Source organism: Saccoglossus kowalevskii, chromosome 2 (genome assembly GCF_978046115.1).
Source record: "Saccoglossus kowalevskii chromosome 2, keSacKowa6.1, whole genome shotgun sequence".
In the NCBI taxonomy this organism is placed as follows: domain Eukaryota; kingdom Metazoa; phylum Hemichordata; class Enteropneusta; family Harrimaniidae; genus Saccoglossus; species Saccoglossus kowalevskii.
Window position 1 is genome coordinate 45,879,271 of NC_140642.1, and position 17,769 is coordinate 45,897,039.

Consider the following 17,769-nt stretch of genomic DNA (forward strand, 5'->3'; position numbering starts at 1 on the left):
GGATAAATTCGTTACCGTTGTACCGTTACCGCGTGACGAACCCTAGCTGGCTGAAAGTGGGGGGGGTCAACGCGTGCCCTGCCCTGAAAGCCCTGCCCCGAGATCGGAGACTTGGCTGCCAGCACCCCGTTGGCATTCAGTGCTCGCGGATCCAGAGAAGGACCGGGGCAATTAGCCTGAGCCTCGGCCACCCCCCAAAATAGTGGGAGAGCCGTGACTGGGAACGGGGGTTCCCCGGAAGAGACGTGTTTGAATGCAAACATGCTTTCGTGTCTCTTCCTGCTTGCCCACTGAGGGGACGCAGTGGAGACAGCTCGCTCCGACTGCGTCTGATCTACCCGGCCTGCCAGGGACGCAATTGCCCCGACAGTCCTTCGACCAAAGCCCTCAACTCGGAGGCAAACCCGGTGCCGTGCGAGGAAGGGTCCACAAAGAGACCCGCAACGGGCCCCATAGGAGGAAAGCCTCCAGGGGCACAGCCTCACTGCAGCCGGTAAAATCGGGTAAACTACCGCCTGAAAAAAACAGACTGTTAGGATGCCCTCCGATCAGCGGAGGAGACCGTGAAAAATATCGGTACCTCCACCGTCGGGCCTCTTATTCGACGTCCCGGTACATGAAGTACCGGTAGCCGAGCGTGAGGACTTTCCACTCATGCAAAACACGCAACTCACTTTAACCGATTTGTTTACTGGACGCGCGACCTTGCTGTGACGCGGTCATGCAGTCTCAGCGATCTTGATGGCTCTGAAAGAAAATCTCAGGCCTCAGAACTCCAGTGAAAAAAACACGCTTTCACGCAAAAACCCCGAAACCCGCACGTAGCTACGACAAAGTATCTCGGATGCGGTTTCTATGCTGGTAAATTCTGAATATAACCACTGCACGGTCGACTCGAAACACGAGGGGACTGGAAAGAAAAAACGGCAGCGAGCCCTGGTGCTGTCATTACACCTATATATTGCTAAATACATTAAAAAAAAAGACGACATGCATGAGGGAAACGAATTACAGTTGTAAAAGGTGCCGCCATGAAATCAACATGTGACTACGTCGTGGCGCCGGATTTTGATTTCTTTGCTGTGAAAAATACTACACACAAAGGGGAAAACGACACAAGGGTAAAAAAAGACAAGGAAAACTTATCCTACCAGCTACCATGTCGGATGCCGAGCAGCGGCAACAACCCAAGCTATAAATCCGGACAGGAGAAAAAAAGCAGGCGATCCAGCAGAGCTCGCTAGATTTCATCTCCACTCGAGACGAAGAGAAATTAAGAGTGATGGACGGCTACCTGTGGCGTTGCCAGGTGGCCTCGGTCACGTGGGTTCGTGACGTAAGGGGTAAAAGAATCTTGAGGTCATGGGGCTTCCCCTGACCTGGATTCTATCTCTCCGTCACCGGCAGAATCGCTGATTAATGCCTACAGTTCAAAATAGTCATTTTGCCTGACCGGAGTCTATGGTGGGTAATTGAACGTAGTGAATATCATTATTGGACCTTCCAATGCTATAGAAATGATGAATTTTTTCTTTGAAGCAGTCAATGTAGAAGACCACGTTGGAAATCGTTGTTTGGCACCAGGAGATTGTGTAATCAAGGATAATTGTGGTTTTCATCACGCCAGGATTGTCGAACCTAATTTGAAACATTTATTACAACAGCAAGGAGTGCACCTAATTTTTCAACCGTCATACAGTCCCCAGTATAATCTGTGAACAATGTTTTCGGTCTATAAAATCGTATTTGGGGGGAAACCAGGAATTTTCCTATAGATTTACTGAGTTTGCTACAGCAGACGCCATTGGTCACATCACGCCCGGGGCATGTCAAATTTTTGATAGAGAAAGTGTGATTTGCTTTCCGCCAAAAATAGGTCAATACGAACTGAAATGGAAGGCAACCTGTACTAGTATTAAAACAATATATGTTCACTTGTATTTCCTTGATGATTTGCAGACGAATAGCCTGCATTCGCCTTAAAAAAGCAATCTGTTCGCATAGATAGTCAACAAAATTTTGATATGACATGCACATAAACTCGTCTTCTTTAACATAGATGGGAACAATTGTGTCCTCCGTGTAATAAGTAAAATGTAGCTTGAAAACATATTCAGCCATTGTCCAAAGAGCATTGTAAATCAGCAATGCTGGTCAGAATTCACACTGTTCACGCTAAAAAAACGAAATGTCTTGCGCAAACAATAAAAGAGAAAATGGCGCCTTGGACTCAGACAGGTATACATTGTATCAAAAATGTTTATGCTACAGTTATGTTTTGATTAGTAGGAATAAATTCAGTGGCAATTTTATTAGGTACTTGCTCTGATGTATCAACATTTACCACAATCTGATTGTCCAATGTTTAGTGAAAACGATTGTAACCAATCAAAAAGCTGGATGATGCCAACGTGTTCAAATTACCATAGCTTATTTAAATATGTTAATGTTATTGAACGCAATGCGGAAGAGATTGATGTTGTAGTACGATATTTTGGCTTGGATTTTGATGCGAAAACGGCATCATTTTTTTTAAATAAAAAAAATAGTTGTTTTTAAAAAATAAACTGGTCATCTGAAGAATAATTTAACATTGTTCACAGTGATAACAGCTCATTCTCGAAAGGAAGCTTACCCGCTCACGCTAGTCACGATAAAAATCATACACGTGTACTCTTGAATAGACAGACGTCAATGACTACGGTAAAACTTAGACTCTATTTTAGCCGGCAGGATTGATTGAAATGTCCGAAAAATGACGCCAAAATACACCTTAAAAGTCCCATTTTATTTTCTTAAATCCCATTTTATTTTTTAATCCAAGGGCGAATTTACGGCAGAATTTGGTCCCTCAAATAAGGGACACGTGAGCTTTGATTCTAACCGGATACATTGCACTGGGTCGGGGAGATAGTTTGCTAAACTTCCATGTATCTTTTGTCCAATGGGTACCTGTACTTCGAACATTCGCAAGTTTTCCTAGGTAGTGCGAGACAGCTTTGTCTTTTGACCTATTAGTTTTGTGCTGACCTCTCCTCCGCGTCTTGATGTTTTGTTTTGCTTGTCATAATACTCACTGATTGATGACTTTGTTTAGATTTTGAGTTACAACTCGGCCACGACCTTTGCTTTTACCGTGAAACATGAGGAAGTTTACATCAATTGACAGACATTGCATTTTTTAAAAACTAATGAAGCACACTGTCTATCATCCCCATTTTTTCATTTGCTGATTTCTATTCTGAAAAATTTGACCGTCCGAAAATGCACCTTAATTTTGACTCTAAAAACATGTCACATTTCTAACACCCACAATTATTCAGGTCTGTCTATTGTCCTACAGCATCCATGTACATTCATTGATATGTGATGTATAGTACCTGAGATATCAGTGTGAAAGTTGGTTAATTATGCAAATTAGGTGATTAATATGCACAAATATTTACCGGAAACTAATTGGGTCTGCATAATTCTAGATTCATTGAAATGTGATGATTAGTACTTTAGATATCAGTAGAAAAGCTGAAAATTAATTATGCAAATTAGGTAATTAATATGCACAATTATTTACCCTAAAACTAATCAGGTCTCTGCATAGTCCTAAAGGATCTATGTACCAAGTTTCATTGAAATGCGATGATTAGTACTTGAGATACCCGTGGAAAAGCTGAAAATTAACTAATTATGCAAACTAGGTGATTAATATGCACAAATATTTATCGAAAACAATCAATCTCTGCATAGTCCTTGAGTATGTAAGTACCAAGTTTCATTGAAATGTAATGCTAACTACTTATATCAAATGCTGAAAATTAATTAATTATGCAAATTAGGTAATTATTATGTACTGATATTACCATAATCAAAGAAAGCTTAGAAAGAACTCCCATGTGCTGAGAGTATTGGAGACACATTAAATATAATTCGAAATTACTTAGCTGAAAACTAATTATGCAAATCAGAAAATTAATATGACCAGATTTGAGTGTAAAACTAATGAGGTCTGCGCAATGTAACAGAAAATCTATGTCTCCAAGTTTAATTGAAATGTGATTAGAACCAAAAAATTATGAATTATTATGCTTATTAGGGAATTAATATGAACAGATTTTTACCCCAAACTAATCAGGTTTGTACATTGTCCTAGAGCATCTTTGTGCTAAGTTTCATTGAAATGGAATAATTAGTACCGTGAAAACTCCAAAATTTCGACACCTCTAAAAATTCGACCGCCTATTTATTTGCCAGGTTTCGGTGTTTTATTTACCTCCAAATTTTCGACTCCACTAAAAATTGCCGACTCATTCTTATTCGAAAATTGCGACCAGTTTTAGTTTTCCCCCAAACGAAAAAAAAACCGATGTGAGCGTTCAAACGGGACCTTCCTCAAAGGCATGAATCCGGGTTTCTGATTGACTGAGAGATTTTTATTTTATTGGTAACGAAAATATATTCTAAATAAACGAAGTTTCAAATAAAAACGAACACAAAAATCTCGGCATGCTGCGTTTCTGAATTGTTGATTATTACTGTACTCAGTAGTGATTATAATAATGTACACAAAATAAATTTGTTGAATGGTTATGAAATACAAATAAAAGTCAACTTAGTTTCATCGTAAGCGAATGATTCCGGTCTCGCATAAACGTTTGATGCTGTAGGATATCCGCCATGTTCTCTTAGGTCAAATAGGTCAAATCGCTAATTAACCAATCAAAAAGCTGGATGATGCCAACGTGTTCAAATTACCATAGCTTATTTAAATATGTTAATGTTATTGAACGCAATGCGGAAGAGATTGATGTTGTAGTACGATATTTTGGCTTGGATTTTGATGCGAAAACGGCATCATTTTTTTTAAATAAAAAAATTTGTTGTTTTTAAAAAATAAACTGGTCATCTGAAGAATAATTTAACATTGTTCACAGTGATAACAGCTCATTCTCGAAAGGAAGCTTACCCGCTCACGCTAGTCACGATAAAAATCATACACGTGTACTCTTGAATAGACAGACGTCAATGACTACGGTAAAACTTAGACTCTATTTTAGCCGGCAGGATTGATTGAAATGTCCGAAAAATGACGCCAAAATACACCTTAAAAGTCCCATTTTATTTTCTTAAATCCCATTTTATTTTTTAATCCAAGGGCGAATTTACGGCAGAATTTGGTCCCTCAAATAAGGGACACGTGAGCTTTGATTCTAACCGGATACATTGCACTGGGTCGGGGAGATCGTTTGCTATTAAAACTTCCATGTATCTTTTGTCCAATGGGTACCTGTACTTCGAACATTCGCAAGTTTTCCTAGGTAGTGCGAGACAGCTTTGTCTTTTGACCTGTTAGTTTTGTGCTGACCTCTTCTCCGCGTCTTGATGTTTTGTTTTGCTTGTCATAATACTCACTGATTGATGACTTTGTTTAGATTATGAGTTACAACTCGGCCACGACCTTTGCTTTTACCGTGAAACATGAGGAAGTTTACGTCAATTGACGGACATTGCATTTTTTAAAAACTAATGAAGCACACTGTCTATCATCCCCATTTTTTTTTGCTGATTTCTATTCTGAAAAATTCGACCGTCCGAAAATGCACCTTAATTTTGACTCTAAAAACACGTCACATTTCTAATACCAATTATTTAAAACCGGTCGAAATTTTGGAGTTTTTACGGTACTTTAGATATCAGTGTGAAAGCTTAAAATTGGTTAATTATGCAAATTAGGTAATTAATATGTACAGATTTTAACCCACAATTATTCAGGTCTGTCTATTGTCCTACAGCATCCATGTACATTCATTGATATGTGATGTATAGTACCTGAGATATCAGTGTGAAAGTTGGTTAATTATGCAAATTAGGTGATTAATATGCACAAATATTTACCGGAAACTAATTGGGTCTGCATAATTCTAGATTCATTGAAATGTGATGATTAGTACTTTAGATATCAGTAGAAAAGCTGAAAATTAATTATGCAAATTAGGTAATTAATATGCACAATTATTTACCCTAAAACTAATCAGGTCTCTGCATAGTCCTAAAGGATCTATGTACCAAGTTTCATTGAAATGCGATGATTAGTACTTGAGATACCCGTGGAAAAGCTGAAAATTAACTAATTATGCAAATTAGGTGATTAATATGCACAAATATTTATCGAAAACAATCAATCTCTGCATAGTCCTTGAGTATGTAAGTACCAAGTTTCATTGAAATGTAATGCTAACTACTTATATCAAATGCTGAAAATTAATTAATTATGCAAATTAGGTAATTAATATGTACTGATATTACCATAAAAACTATCAGGTCTGTGCAGTGTCGTATGACATCTATGTACCAAGTTTCATTGAAATGTGATGATTAGTACTTGAGATATCAGTGGAAAAACCCGAAAATTGACTAATCATTATGCAAATTAGGTAATTAGTATCCACGGATTATTACCAAAAACTAATCAAAACCTAGCATTAGTTCAGAGCATCTATGTACCAAGTTTCATCAAAATCCAATGAGTGGTTGTTTAGATATCAGTGGAACAGTCATGGAACCACTAAAAAATAGCTAATTATCATGCAAATTAGGTAATTAATATGCACGGATTTTTACCAAAAATTAATCAAATCTGCGCATATGTTCAGAGCATCTATGTACCAAGTTTCATTAAAATCCAATGAGTGGTTCTTTAGATATCAGTGGAACAGTCATAGAACAGCTAAAAATTAGCTAATTATCATGCAAATTAGGTAATTAACGAGCATGGATTTTTACCAAAACCTAATCAAATCTGCGCATTGGCCCAGAGCATCTATGCACCAAGTTTCATCAAAAACCGATGTATGGTTCTTGAGATAGCAGTGGAACAGTCGGACACACATACACACATACATACACACATACACACATACAGACACACTAACTGCAAAGACTCCCATTTTGTGCTTCGCACATGGGAGTCAAACATGTACAATTCGTTTTACTTTGCATTCACGCTTTTTCGACATGCTAAAAACAAAATAAACGTATCTTGCCGTATATGAAAGTGAATGAGTGAAAAATTCTCTTCGTACATGAAAATGGCGTCCATGTAAACAAAGTACCGGGATGGAGCTGAGGCTACGGAGGTACCACTTTTAGAATGGGCTTGTTGCACTCTCGAAATTGATGTCACACTCACAAAACCTAGATTTTTGTCTATTAAAATATATATTTTTTTCAAATTATGAGCGATAGATATGCCAGAAAGATGTAAGCCATTAAACTTTTGTTTTCATTGCCATTTCGCAAATTTTCGGCCGATTATCACCTCTCATTCTATAGCTGTCATCCCCTACTTGATTTCTGTGGCATTTTCAAAATTGTACGGTCTATTCTAACGTGGGAAAAACCCAGCAACCTTCTCTAGATTTAGAACACTGGGTCAAATTTCGACTTGGGGTCAAACACACCAGCATCGCCACGCAGCAAGTTTCGCAAAGTACTTGAAGTTCAATTGCACCCCAAAATGATGTCGTCGATTACTCAATTGCCACAGCGCATGTTGTACCAAGTCCATGATGCACCCCCTTTCGACTCCAGCTTGGTTTTCCTTCTTAGTGTATGTTCTTGTTCATGTAAAATGCAACCTCTCACTAATGTTTTTGAATTTATATTTATGCAGGATTATATTTGATCATTTTAGCATGGCCCTGAAGAATTTTACCCTGGCAACGCGATATTTAGCCTGGCGGCGTATGATTTTACCATGGCAGCCCGCCCTACCAAATCAACACGTGGAAAACACTGATATATGGTAGTGATGAACTCTCAACCTTTCAACAACATAACACCAAAATCATTCAAGCTGTCAGAGCAATGCTTTCAATTTTTATCTGCGTTGACTGAGCAAATGTTCCAATTTATACACATTTCTTTGAAGCTGGAAGATTGTTAATGACACGCTATGGCCATATGCCACATGCGGAGGTGACAACACTTTTTTTGCAACATGATTTTAGTTATGAGTCAATAGTATAAAAAAATCGCTTAACAAGAAGTATGAATTATAGAATATGTTTACAGACAGTAATATTTTTTTTTACTTGAATAGGTGCTCAAATTAGTAGAGTTTGCAAATTAATAGTTTTTAGAGTGTCAACGCCAGGCTTGGACATGATTGTTATATACCCTATATATAAAATATGTTTTTGAAATGCAGTCCCTCATCCCCTTGGCTATTTTCGCCGATTTGTCGTCGCCGGAGCGATTCACGTCCCAAATTTTCATTCTCTTGGCGTCTCTAATAAATACCTTATCTAACCGCTGGACTCAATTAGTTAAATTATGAAAAATTCATAGAAGATTGGGGGAAAATCGGTCGTTTTTGGCCTCAACATTTTTTTGCTCCAAAACGCAAGGGCGATAATACTTGATTTTCAAGAACGCAGGTCACTCGGATAAGACGGTTTCTATTGTTTTAAGTCTGTTCTGTGTCTAGAAACATAACTTTGTTTTTTGGTAAATATAGAACATGCTCTGTTCCAATATATGATTTTGATATGCAAATTGAACAATTCTAATAGTTCCTTATTGTAACGTCTCCTATATAAATAGTCCTATACTCCCCAGAATTTGACAATGGTACTAGCCCAGAATGAACTTTCTGTTCAGCATGTCTTTGATTGTAGCAATGTTTACACCACTGTACGAAAATACACACACTAGCGAATTTGACAACATTCACTTGAGCGTTTTAGGATAGTGGGAATAGAAGTAAATATATGGAAATGCCAGTTACATCACTCATGAAGATTGATGATTCGATTGCTGGCCGGGATAGATGTATTTAGTGTTCATTTTTATGCATTATGTCTACATCTGCGATTCTCAATTTCGATGTGTAAAATCATATCGCTGCTGTGGACGGCGACAACTGACAGATTGCTTTGGTTCTGCGGCTCTTTTGGCATAGGCAACTGATTTTTAGGTTTCTGTTTTATCAATATTCTGACGTTTACTTGGTCGTATTTTGTGTATACCACTCAGACACTGACAACAAGTAAGTAAACGGGCCGGGACATAGTCAACATGGGACACTGAACGCCTGGAGAAAGCGTCATCGTACAACATTGATGAACAAAATTTACATTACAATCTCATGCTTCCAAACAGTACGATATTTATGCTGGATAACAAAGTATACAAGTACTGTCTACGATATACTGCAAAATGGAAATAACATACCTATTTAACTGTTGCAGTTTTTTGTACAAAATTCCAAGAACACAAAACAAACAACTGACAACAATCGACAAAACAAAAACACTACACAGTCACTATGGTCACACCAGTAAGAAAAAGATACTGTGGAACTAATTGCAAATGTAAATACAAAATAAATGTCAGTGAATACAATATTTATTAAAGCCTCCGTAGACAAATTCACAGCCTCTAATATTGTTGTGAACTGAACTTTAGTTACTTGTGAACTGAACTTTAAATCTCATCAGGATTTCCACATGAAGTGACACAGATAGAAAAAAAATGCAATATTAAAACAAGGAAATTATGCTTTTTTGTCAAGACCATATGCTAATTTCTCTTATTTTGGTGGTATTTTTGTGAGTGTACATGTATGCATTAAAATTATCAAAACTATAAATGTAATTATTATATTACAAATGTAAACAAAGTTATTGAATGATTGACTCCCGTGTGCAAAGCACACAATGGGAGTCTTTGCAGTTAGTTTGTCTGTCTGTGTGTGTGTGTGTGTGTGTGTGTGTATATATGTGTGTATGTGTGTCCATCTGTTCCACTAATATCTCAAGAACCATACATTGATTTTTGATGAAACTTGGTGCATAAATGCTCTGGGCCAATGCGCAAATTTGATTAGGTTTGGGTAAAAAGCCATGCATATTAATTACCTAATTTGCATGATAATTAGCTGATTTTTAGCTGTTCCATGACTGTTCCACCGATATCTAAAGAACCACTCATTAGATTTTGATGAAACTTGGTACATAGATGCTCCAAACTAATGCGCAGATTTGATTAGTTTTGGGTAAAAATCTGTGCAATATTAATTACCTAATTTGCATAATGATTAATCAATTTTCGGCTTTTCCGCTGATATCTCAAGTACTAATCATCACATTTCAATAAAACTTTGTACATACATGTAGATGTCATAGGACACTGCACAAACCTGATAGTTTTTTGGTTAATATCAGTACATATTACCTAATTTGCATAATTAATTAATTTTCAGCTTTTGATATTTCAAGTAGTAATCATCACATTTCAATGAAACTTGGTACATAGATGTCATAGGACACTGCACAGACCTGATAGTTTTCAGGGTAATATCAGTAGATATTAATTACCTAATTTGCATAATTAACTAATTTTCAGCTTTTGATATTTCAAGTAGTAATCATCACATTTCACTGACACATGGTACATAGTTACTAAAGGACTGATTAGTTTTTGGGTAAATATTTGTGCATATTAATCACCTTATTAGCATAATTAGTTAATTTTCAGCTTTTTGCCTGATATCTCAAGTACTAATCATATTTCAATGAGACTTGCTACATAGATCTTCTAATACTATGCAGAGACCTGATTAGTTTTAGGGTAAATAATTGTGGATATTAATTATCTAATTTGCATAATTAGTTAATTTGTTCCATGAATGTTCCACTGATGTATAAAGAACCACGAATTGGATTTTAATGACACTTTTAAAGAGTACTCATCCTCACATTTCAATGAATCTAGAACTATGCAGAGACCCAATTAGTTTTTGGTAAATATTTATGCTTATTAATCACCTAATTAACATAATTAATTAACACTGATATCTCAATTACTGATCATCACATTTGAATAAAATTTGGTACATTTATGTCAGGCCTGTCTATTGTCCTAGACCATGTATGGTCTAGGACAATAGACAGGCCTGATTAATTTTGGGTTAAAATTTGTCCATATTAATTCTCCAGTTAGCATAACAATTCATAATTTTTTTGTTCTGTTCTGTTCATATTAGTTACCTGCTTTACATAATTAGTTTTCAGCTTTTCCATCAATATCTCATGTACAAGTAATTTTTAATTATTTTTTAATGTGTCTTCAATACTCTCAGCACACAGGAGTTCTTTCTAAGCTTTTTTTAATTTTGGATTTGTTGAGAAAGTAGCCGAAATGATGTGACATTGTCTAATTGGTGATGGGAATTGCAAAGCCAGTTTATAAAATAGCAAACAAAAACTTTTCGTAAATATTACTGACCGCCAAAGACGTCCATCGCGAAGTGTCTTGTTAATGTATAAAAACATCAGCCAAGGCCAAGGTGATCTTACAGATACAATGTAAATACAATAGTAGAATAGAATAGGCAATAAATGCATTAGAGGAACTATTGGGGAGGGGGATAGGAGGTGGATGTTAATATGTTAGAGGAAGAAAAAGATCGTAAAAATAATGAAAGTAAACTGGGCTATTGCATACCCTAATCTTATAAATCCTCGCCAAAACCTATTTATGACTCTCTTGTCTTTCAAGGTCCTGGCTCATATATTGTACACTCAATTTTCCTAGTAATTTATAACTCTGCATGTTTTTTTCCTAGCAATTTTCGCTGTATTTTTTTTTCTATTCACTAAATTAACCCAACCCCCCCTCTCCAAGTTACTATTGGTCAATCTTTTAGTAGTATAGTATATTTTATTTGGCACGAAATAATGCATTGAATTACATTATCAATTGTCAATAAACATACAACAAGTAACAAACATCAATAACAAATAAAACAATAAGTAAGCAAAGAAATATAAAATATTAGTAGTACATGTAATAAGAAACAAAAGTAAAGTTTAGATATTGTTAGACATTATAATTTGATGGACAAATTTTCCGAGACTGTTAACAATGAAACTATCATTTGAGGTAAATAATTTTTTAAGTAAGTTATCCTTGAATAATTCTTCAATTTTTTCATCATAAACCGAAACCATATTTAAAAATTCTAAACGACTATTCTTAATTTCAATATTTTCACAGTCCATGAATGCATGAGTTTCACTGCCAACAGCCCCTAGATCACATAGTGTACAAATTCTTTCTTCTGGAAGTATTCCTTGATATCTCAACTTTTCAATTGGAAGTGAATGAGCTGAAATTCTAAATCTAGTTAAACTGGTTCGATGTTTTATATTATTCATAAGATCCAGGTATGGCTCAAATTTGAATGGGGGGGGGGGGGGGGGGGGTTACTTGCAAAAAATATTGACAGGGGTGTGTAGCTGGTTGTTTAAAACCCCTACCCCTTATCAGACAGAAATAAACTCAAATTGCCTACCCATTATCAGACAAACTGAATATTTTACACCCCTTTCTAGACAGTAAGCATAAATGGTACCAAGGGAAAGTTGTAATTGATACCATCTGTTTCAATTGAGTAAGTGATCAGATGCTAGGCAGACTCCAATGAACTAACATTCTGTAACAGCACTAACGTTTTTTTGGGAAAGTCCAGGATTATTGAAGGAACCCGTTTTTGACTGAGCTGCTTTCGTGTTTTGACGCCTGATTGACACCTGCATCACATATTCATTCTATTTTTTTTTCCAAGTTTCATTTTTTAAATTTTGTTCCATTTTGATGTTAGTCATTTGTGAACTAAACGGTTTGCTATTAGCATTCAACAATTTTTAAAATAACTTTTCATCAGTGTTGTGAAGTAGAGCTTTGAGTGCCGATCACTATGTCAAAAAATAACAGTTCAGTTTAAACATACTTGGACACAGTTTTTAATGGGACAAGCTGGAACTGGCAAGACTAAAACTCTAACTGAACCTAGTCTGAGATTGAACTAATCAGGAATTTGCATGGCTGCAAGCATGGAGCATTTAGCTCCATGCTGCAAGTCAGTATATTGTTATTATCCAAGAAACATATCGGACGATTTCTTTTGTTTCCCATTCGTTGTACGCCTAGAAACATCATGGCAACGTTGTTTTTGGTGAATATATAACATGTTCTGTTCCAATAAAGGATTTTGATATGCATAAACATTTCTTACTGAAACATTTCCTGTACTCTCTAAAAATTGATAATGCCACTTGTTGTTGAATGTTTGCGTCACTGTACATAAAAACACACTCTCGAACTTGACAATTTTAAAGTTCAGACCATTGAGCAAATAGATGGAAATACCAGTTGCATAAATCATGAAGATTGATGATTTGATTGCTGATCGGGATAGCTGCATTTAGTGTTCTTTTCTATGCAATATAAAATCATATCGATGCTGTGGACGGCGAAGGCTGACAAATTGTTTTAGTTCAACGGCTCTCAAGGCACGGGCAACCGATTCAGTCAATTCGTCCCAAAAGCCAATTCGTCCCACGAGTCGATTCGTCCCAATTCACATTCATCCCATTTCACATTAACTTGTGGGACGAATCGACTTGTGGGACGAAACGACCTGGGACGAATGTGATTTGGGACGAATCGACCGTCCCCCAGGGCAACTGACATTTACTGACTTTTTTTTTTACTATTCTGACGTGTTCTGGGCTGTATATAACAGTCAGACACTGACAAGTAAGTAAGTACTAGTACCGGTAAATTCTTTCTTCTGGAAGTATTCCTTGATATCTCAACTTTTCAATTGGAAGTGAATGAGCTGAAATTCTAAATCTAGTTAAACTGGTTCGATGTTTTATATTATTCATAAGATCCAGGTATGGCTCAAATTTGAATGCTAATTTTATTTTGTTGTATGTTCGTAATTTGTTATTTTCTGTTTTTTGTAGACTTTGCAACCACATTTGCAATCTTTTAGTATGCGAAAGAGTCGTAGTTTTGAATACATTTTACGACAGTTTTTTTATGTTTTATTAGTCTAAGTAATCAAATTAGCTATTGCAGCTACGACTCACAGAAACATATAACATCCAAATCGTCTTTGTCTTGTAATCTCTTCTTTTAACGAATACGTAATCACGTTTTGCAGTGACCGCCACGAACAAACCAGAACCATAGTTGAGGGACTGTGCCAGAACCAACGACATAACTATCACCTTCATTCTAATGAACTGTTTTGAATATCTAGTTGTTAACACATTTATAAGTATGCTAAGAAAAGACTTACCAGAGCCCTGTTCATGATTATATCAAAATTGTGAGGAATAATTCAAATACTCCTGTTTAGTTTACTGCCAAGTATCGTGCGAGTTCTAATAATCAAAATGGCGACACAGGTACTAAAGTTCATTGCACAATGAAAACAAAAGAGGGCGCTATGTAAAAGACGAAATATACTACATTGTATTAGGGGATGGACCATTAGAAACTCTAAGTGGGGTGGTGGCAGAAAAAATGCTCAAAATATTTTTTCCTTTAGTTTCGTGCTATATTTTACATACAAAATTTGTTCCTGTGCAAATTTTTGTTTTCATATTTTGCCACCCCGGAGTTACTAGTTACTATTGGTTAAATGGTTATTGAAATTTATTTTTCTATTTTAAAAGAAAAACATAGTTAAGGGTTATTCTTGTTCTGCAAAATTGTCTAAATGGGGTATCCATTTTCGCAGTCTGGGACTCAGAAAAGGTTTGGTTTGGTATTTTGTTGACATCATATGCTTTTCATGTGAACAAAGGTAATCCCTCATGAGTGAACTGCCCCATGGGACAATGAACAGTGCCGTATTTATAGATCTAACAATATTAATAATAATAATATAATCATTAATATTTTTTACGTTATTACATGTAACTGTATTGTAGTAGATTTTAGATATCTAACTTGTTATGTTTATTTTAACACCTTTATTACATTTATAAACCAAAATAGATATGTAATTCATTCTATAAGGTTGTAATAAAGAATTATCTTATCTTATCTCATTAATTATAGGAGTGGATGCCGGGGGGGGTTACTTGCAAAAAATATTGACAGGGGTGTGTAGCTGGTTGTTTAAAACCCCTACCCCTTATCAGACAGAAATAAACTCAAATTGCCTACCCATTATCAGACAAACTGAATATTTTACACCCCTTTCTAGACAGTAAGCATAAATGGTACCAAGGGAAAGTTGTAATTGATACCATCTGTTTCAATTGAGTAAGTGATCAGATGCTAGGCAGACTCCAATGAACTAACATTCTGTAACAGCACTAACGTTTTTTTGGGAAAGTCCAGGATTATTGAAGGAACCCGTTTTTGACTGAGCTGCTTTCGTGTTTTGACGCCTGATTGACACCTGCATCACATATTCATTCTATTTTTTTTTCCAAGTTTCATTTTTTAAATTTTGTTCCATTTTGATGTTAGTCATTTGTGAACTAAACGGTTTGCTATTAGCATTCAACAATTTTTAAAATAACTTTTCATCAGTGTTGTGAAGTAGAGCTTAGAGTGCCGATCACTATGTCAAAAAATAACAGTTCAGTTTAAACATACTTGGACACAGTTTTTAATGGGACAAGCTGGAACTGGCAAGACTAAAACTCTAATTGAACCTAGTCTGAGATTGAACTAATCAGGAATTTGCATGGCTGCAAGCATGGAGCATTTAGCTCCATGCTGCAAGTCAGTATTTTGTTATTATCCAAGAAACATATCGGACGATTTCTTTTGTTTCCCATTCGTTGTACGCCTAGAAACATCATGGCAACGTTGTTTTTGGTGAATATATAACATGTTCTGTTCCAATAAAGGATTTTGATATGCATAAAAATTCCTTACTGAAACATTTCCTGTACTCTCTAAAAATTGATAATGCCACTTGTTGTTGAATGTTTGCGTCACTGTACATAAAAACACACTCTCGAACTTGACAATTTTAAAGTTCAGACCATTGAGCAAATAGATGGAAATACCAGTTGCATAAATCACGAAGATTGATAATTTGATTGCTGATCGGGATAGCTGCATTTAGTGTTCTTTTCTATGCAATATAAAATCATATCGATGCTGTGGGCGGCGAAGGCTGACAAATTGTTTTAGTTCAACGGCTCTCAAGGCACGGGCAACCGATTCAGTCAATTCGTCCCAAAAGTCGATTCGTCCCACGAGTCGATTCGTCCCAATTCACATTCGTCCCATTTCACATTAACTTGTGGGACGAATCGACTTGTGGGACGAATGTGATTTGGGACGAATCGACCGTCCCCCATGGCAACTGACATTTACTGACATTTTTTGTACTATTCTGACGTGTTCTGGGCTGTATATAACAGTCAGACACTGACAAGTAAGTAAGTACTAGTACCGGTAAACCATTCAGTCTTTAGAAGTCACTTAGTTTATTACTAGGACGTATTCTGCTGTTACATTTATTATTTCCAACCGTTTTGCGATAGTATTTTCTAGAATGAAGGCAGCATTTACAGTTCATTCAAAGTTCGAAGTTGAGTTTGGATTACGTTGATATAACAACGTCGTGTAACAACGTCGGCGTCGGTGATCTCTTACCAGTGCGCAACGTAGCCAAAATAAAAAGCATGATCATCTAAACACTGCCATTACAAAACTGGTAGGAGGTAATACATTTGGGGCGAAAGTATTCAAAAATCATCTGTTTTTGGCTGTTGCAATGGCAGTGGTACGTAGGCCAGGATTTTTATGTATGAACAAAATCAGCCAAGCTAAAAAAATCACAGAGGAGTTAAAAGCCGTTGCTGGTGAAAAGTTACTCCAACTTTGGGGTCAAATTTCTTGGTAATGAAAAAAGATATCAAAAATTCAAATAGTAACTTTGTGCCCACACTCAAGCCCAGTAGAATGAGCTATGTCTGAGGTGTTTTATCCCAAATTTGTAGGAGGAGATACATTTGGCGCGAAGCTATCTAAAGCTGTTGCTATGGCAATGGTGGGCCGATTTTTTTCAGATTTTTCCTAGTAACTAGGGTGAAGGTGTGACCTACTTGCCAAGTTTGGGCAAAATTGACCAAGCCAAAAAAATCACAGAAGAAATAATACGTAAAATCACAGGAAATCACACATACACACACAAACACACACACACACACAAACAGACACACACACATACAGGTGTCCCATGAATTGTGGAGCCACCATTGAATTAACTTTTAATATAGTTGCGATATGAACTCGATTAAAACACGTTCCTATATAGGGTTGCGTTTTAATTGGAGTTTAATTAAACTCAATTACAATGCAATACAATGGAGAATTGCACTTTAATTAAGTTTAGTTAAACTAGAGTTGAATATCCCATGACTGAACATAGAAATGTTTGCGAAGCTTAGGTTTAGTATCGGGGTAAGGTATGGTATAATTATATTAATATTAATATAACGTGAACCATACCTTCCCCGATACTAAACCTAAGCTTTGCAAACCTGACTTAAATTCGATTAAATATTAATATAAATTATGAAACATTGTGGAGCCACCAATTTCGGGCTCCACTTGTACAAAGGGCTCCACTTTGTTTGTGCATGTCTGGTCTACTGGCTCTACTTCTACGTCTACACTTTGTTTTAAACAGCAATGTGGAGCTCGAGTGCAAGGCTCCACTTTCAGGAGGGGCTTCACATCGTTGGTGTGTAAACAGGCCAATGGCTCCACATTTCATGGTTTACCAACGCACACAGACACACCCCCCCCCCACACACACAGACACACAGACACACAGACAGACAGACAGACAGCCCCACCTCCATCTTCATTATTATTAAAATATGTACACATTATATCTAATTGCGATGGAAATTGCCAAGCCAATTCTTAAAATTATAAACA

At 36.4% G+C, this 17,769-nt stretch overlaps 1 protein-coding gene across 1 annotated transcript in view; it reads right to left on the minus strand.

Moving 5' to 3' along the window:
• LOC102803640 (cytochrome c oxidase subunit 7A1, mitochondrial-like) overlaps nt 1-14,266 on the minus strand; it is a 36,737-nt gene extending 22,471 nt beyond the window's left edge. The window contains exon 1 of the mRNA XM_085495811.1: nt 14,150-14,266. Within this exon, the coding sequence (XP_085351937.1) occupies nt 14,150-14,164 (15 nt within the window). The 5' untranslated portion in view covers nt 14,165-14,266. The remainder of the gene's footprint in view (nt 1-14,149) is intronic.
• Between the last annotated feature and the right edge of the window lie 3,503 nt (nt 14,267-17,769).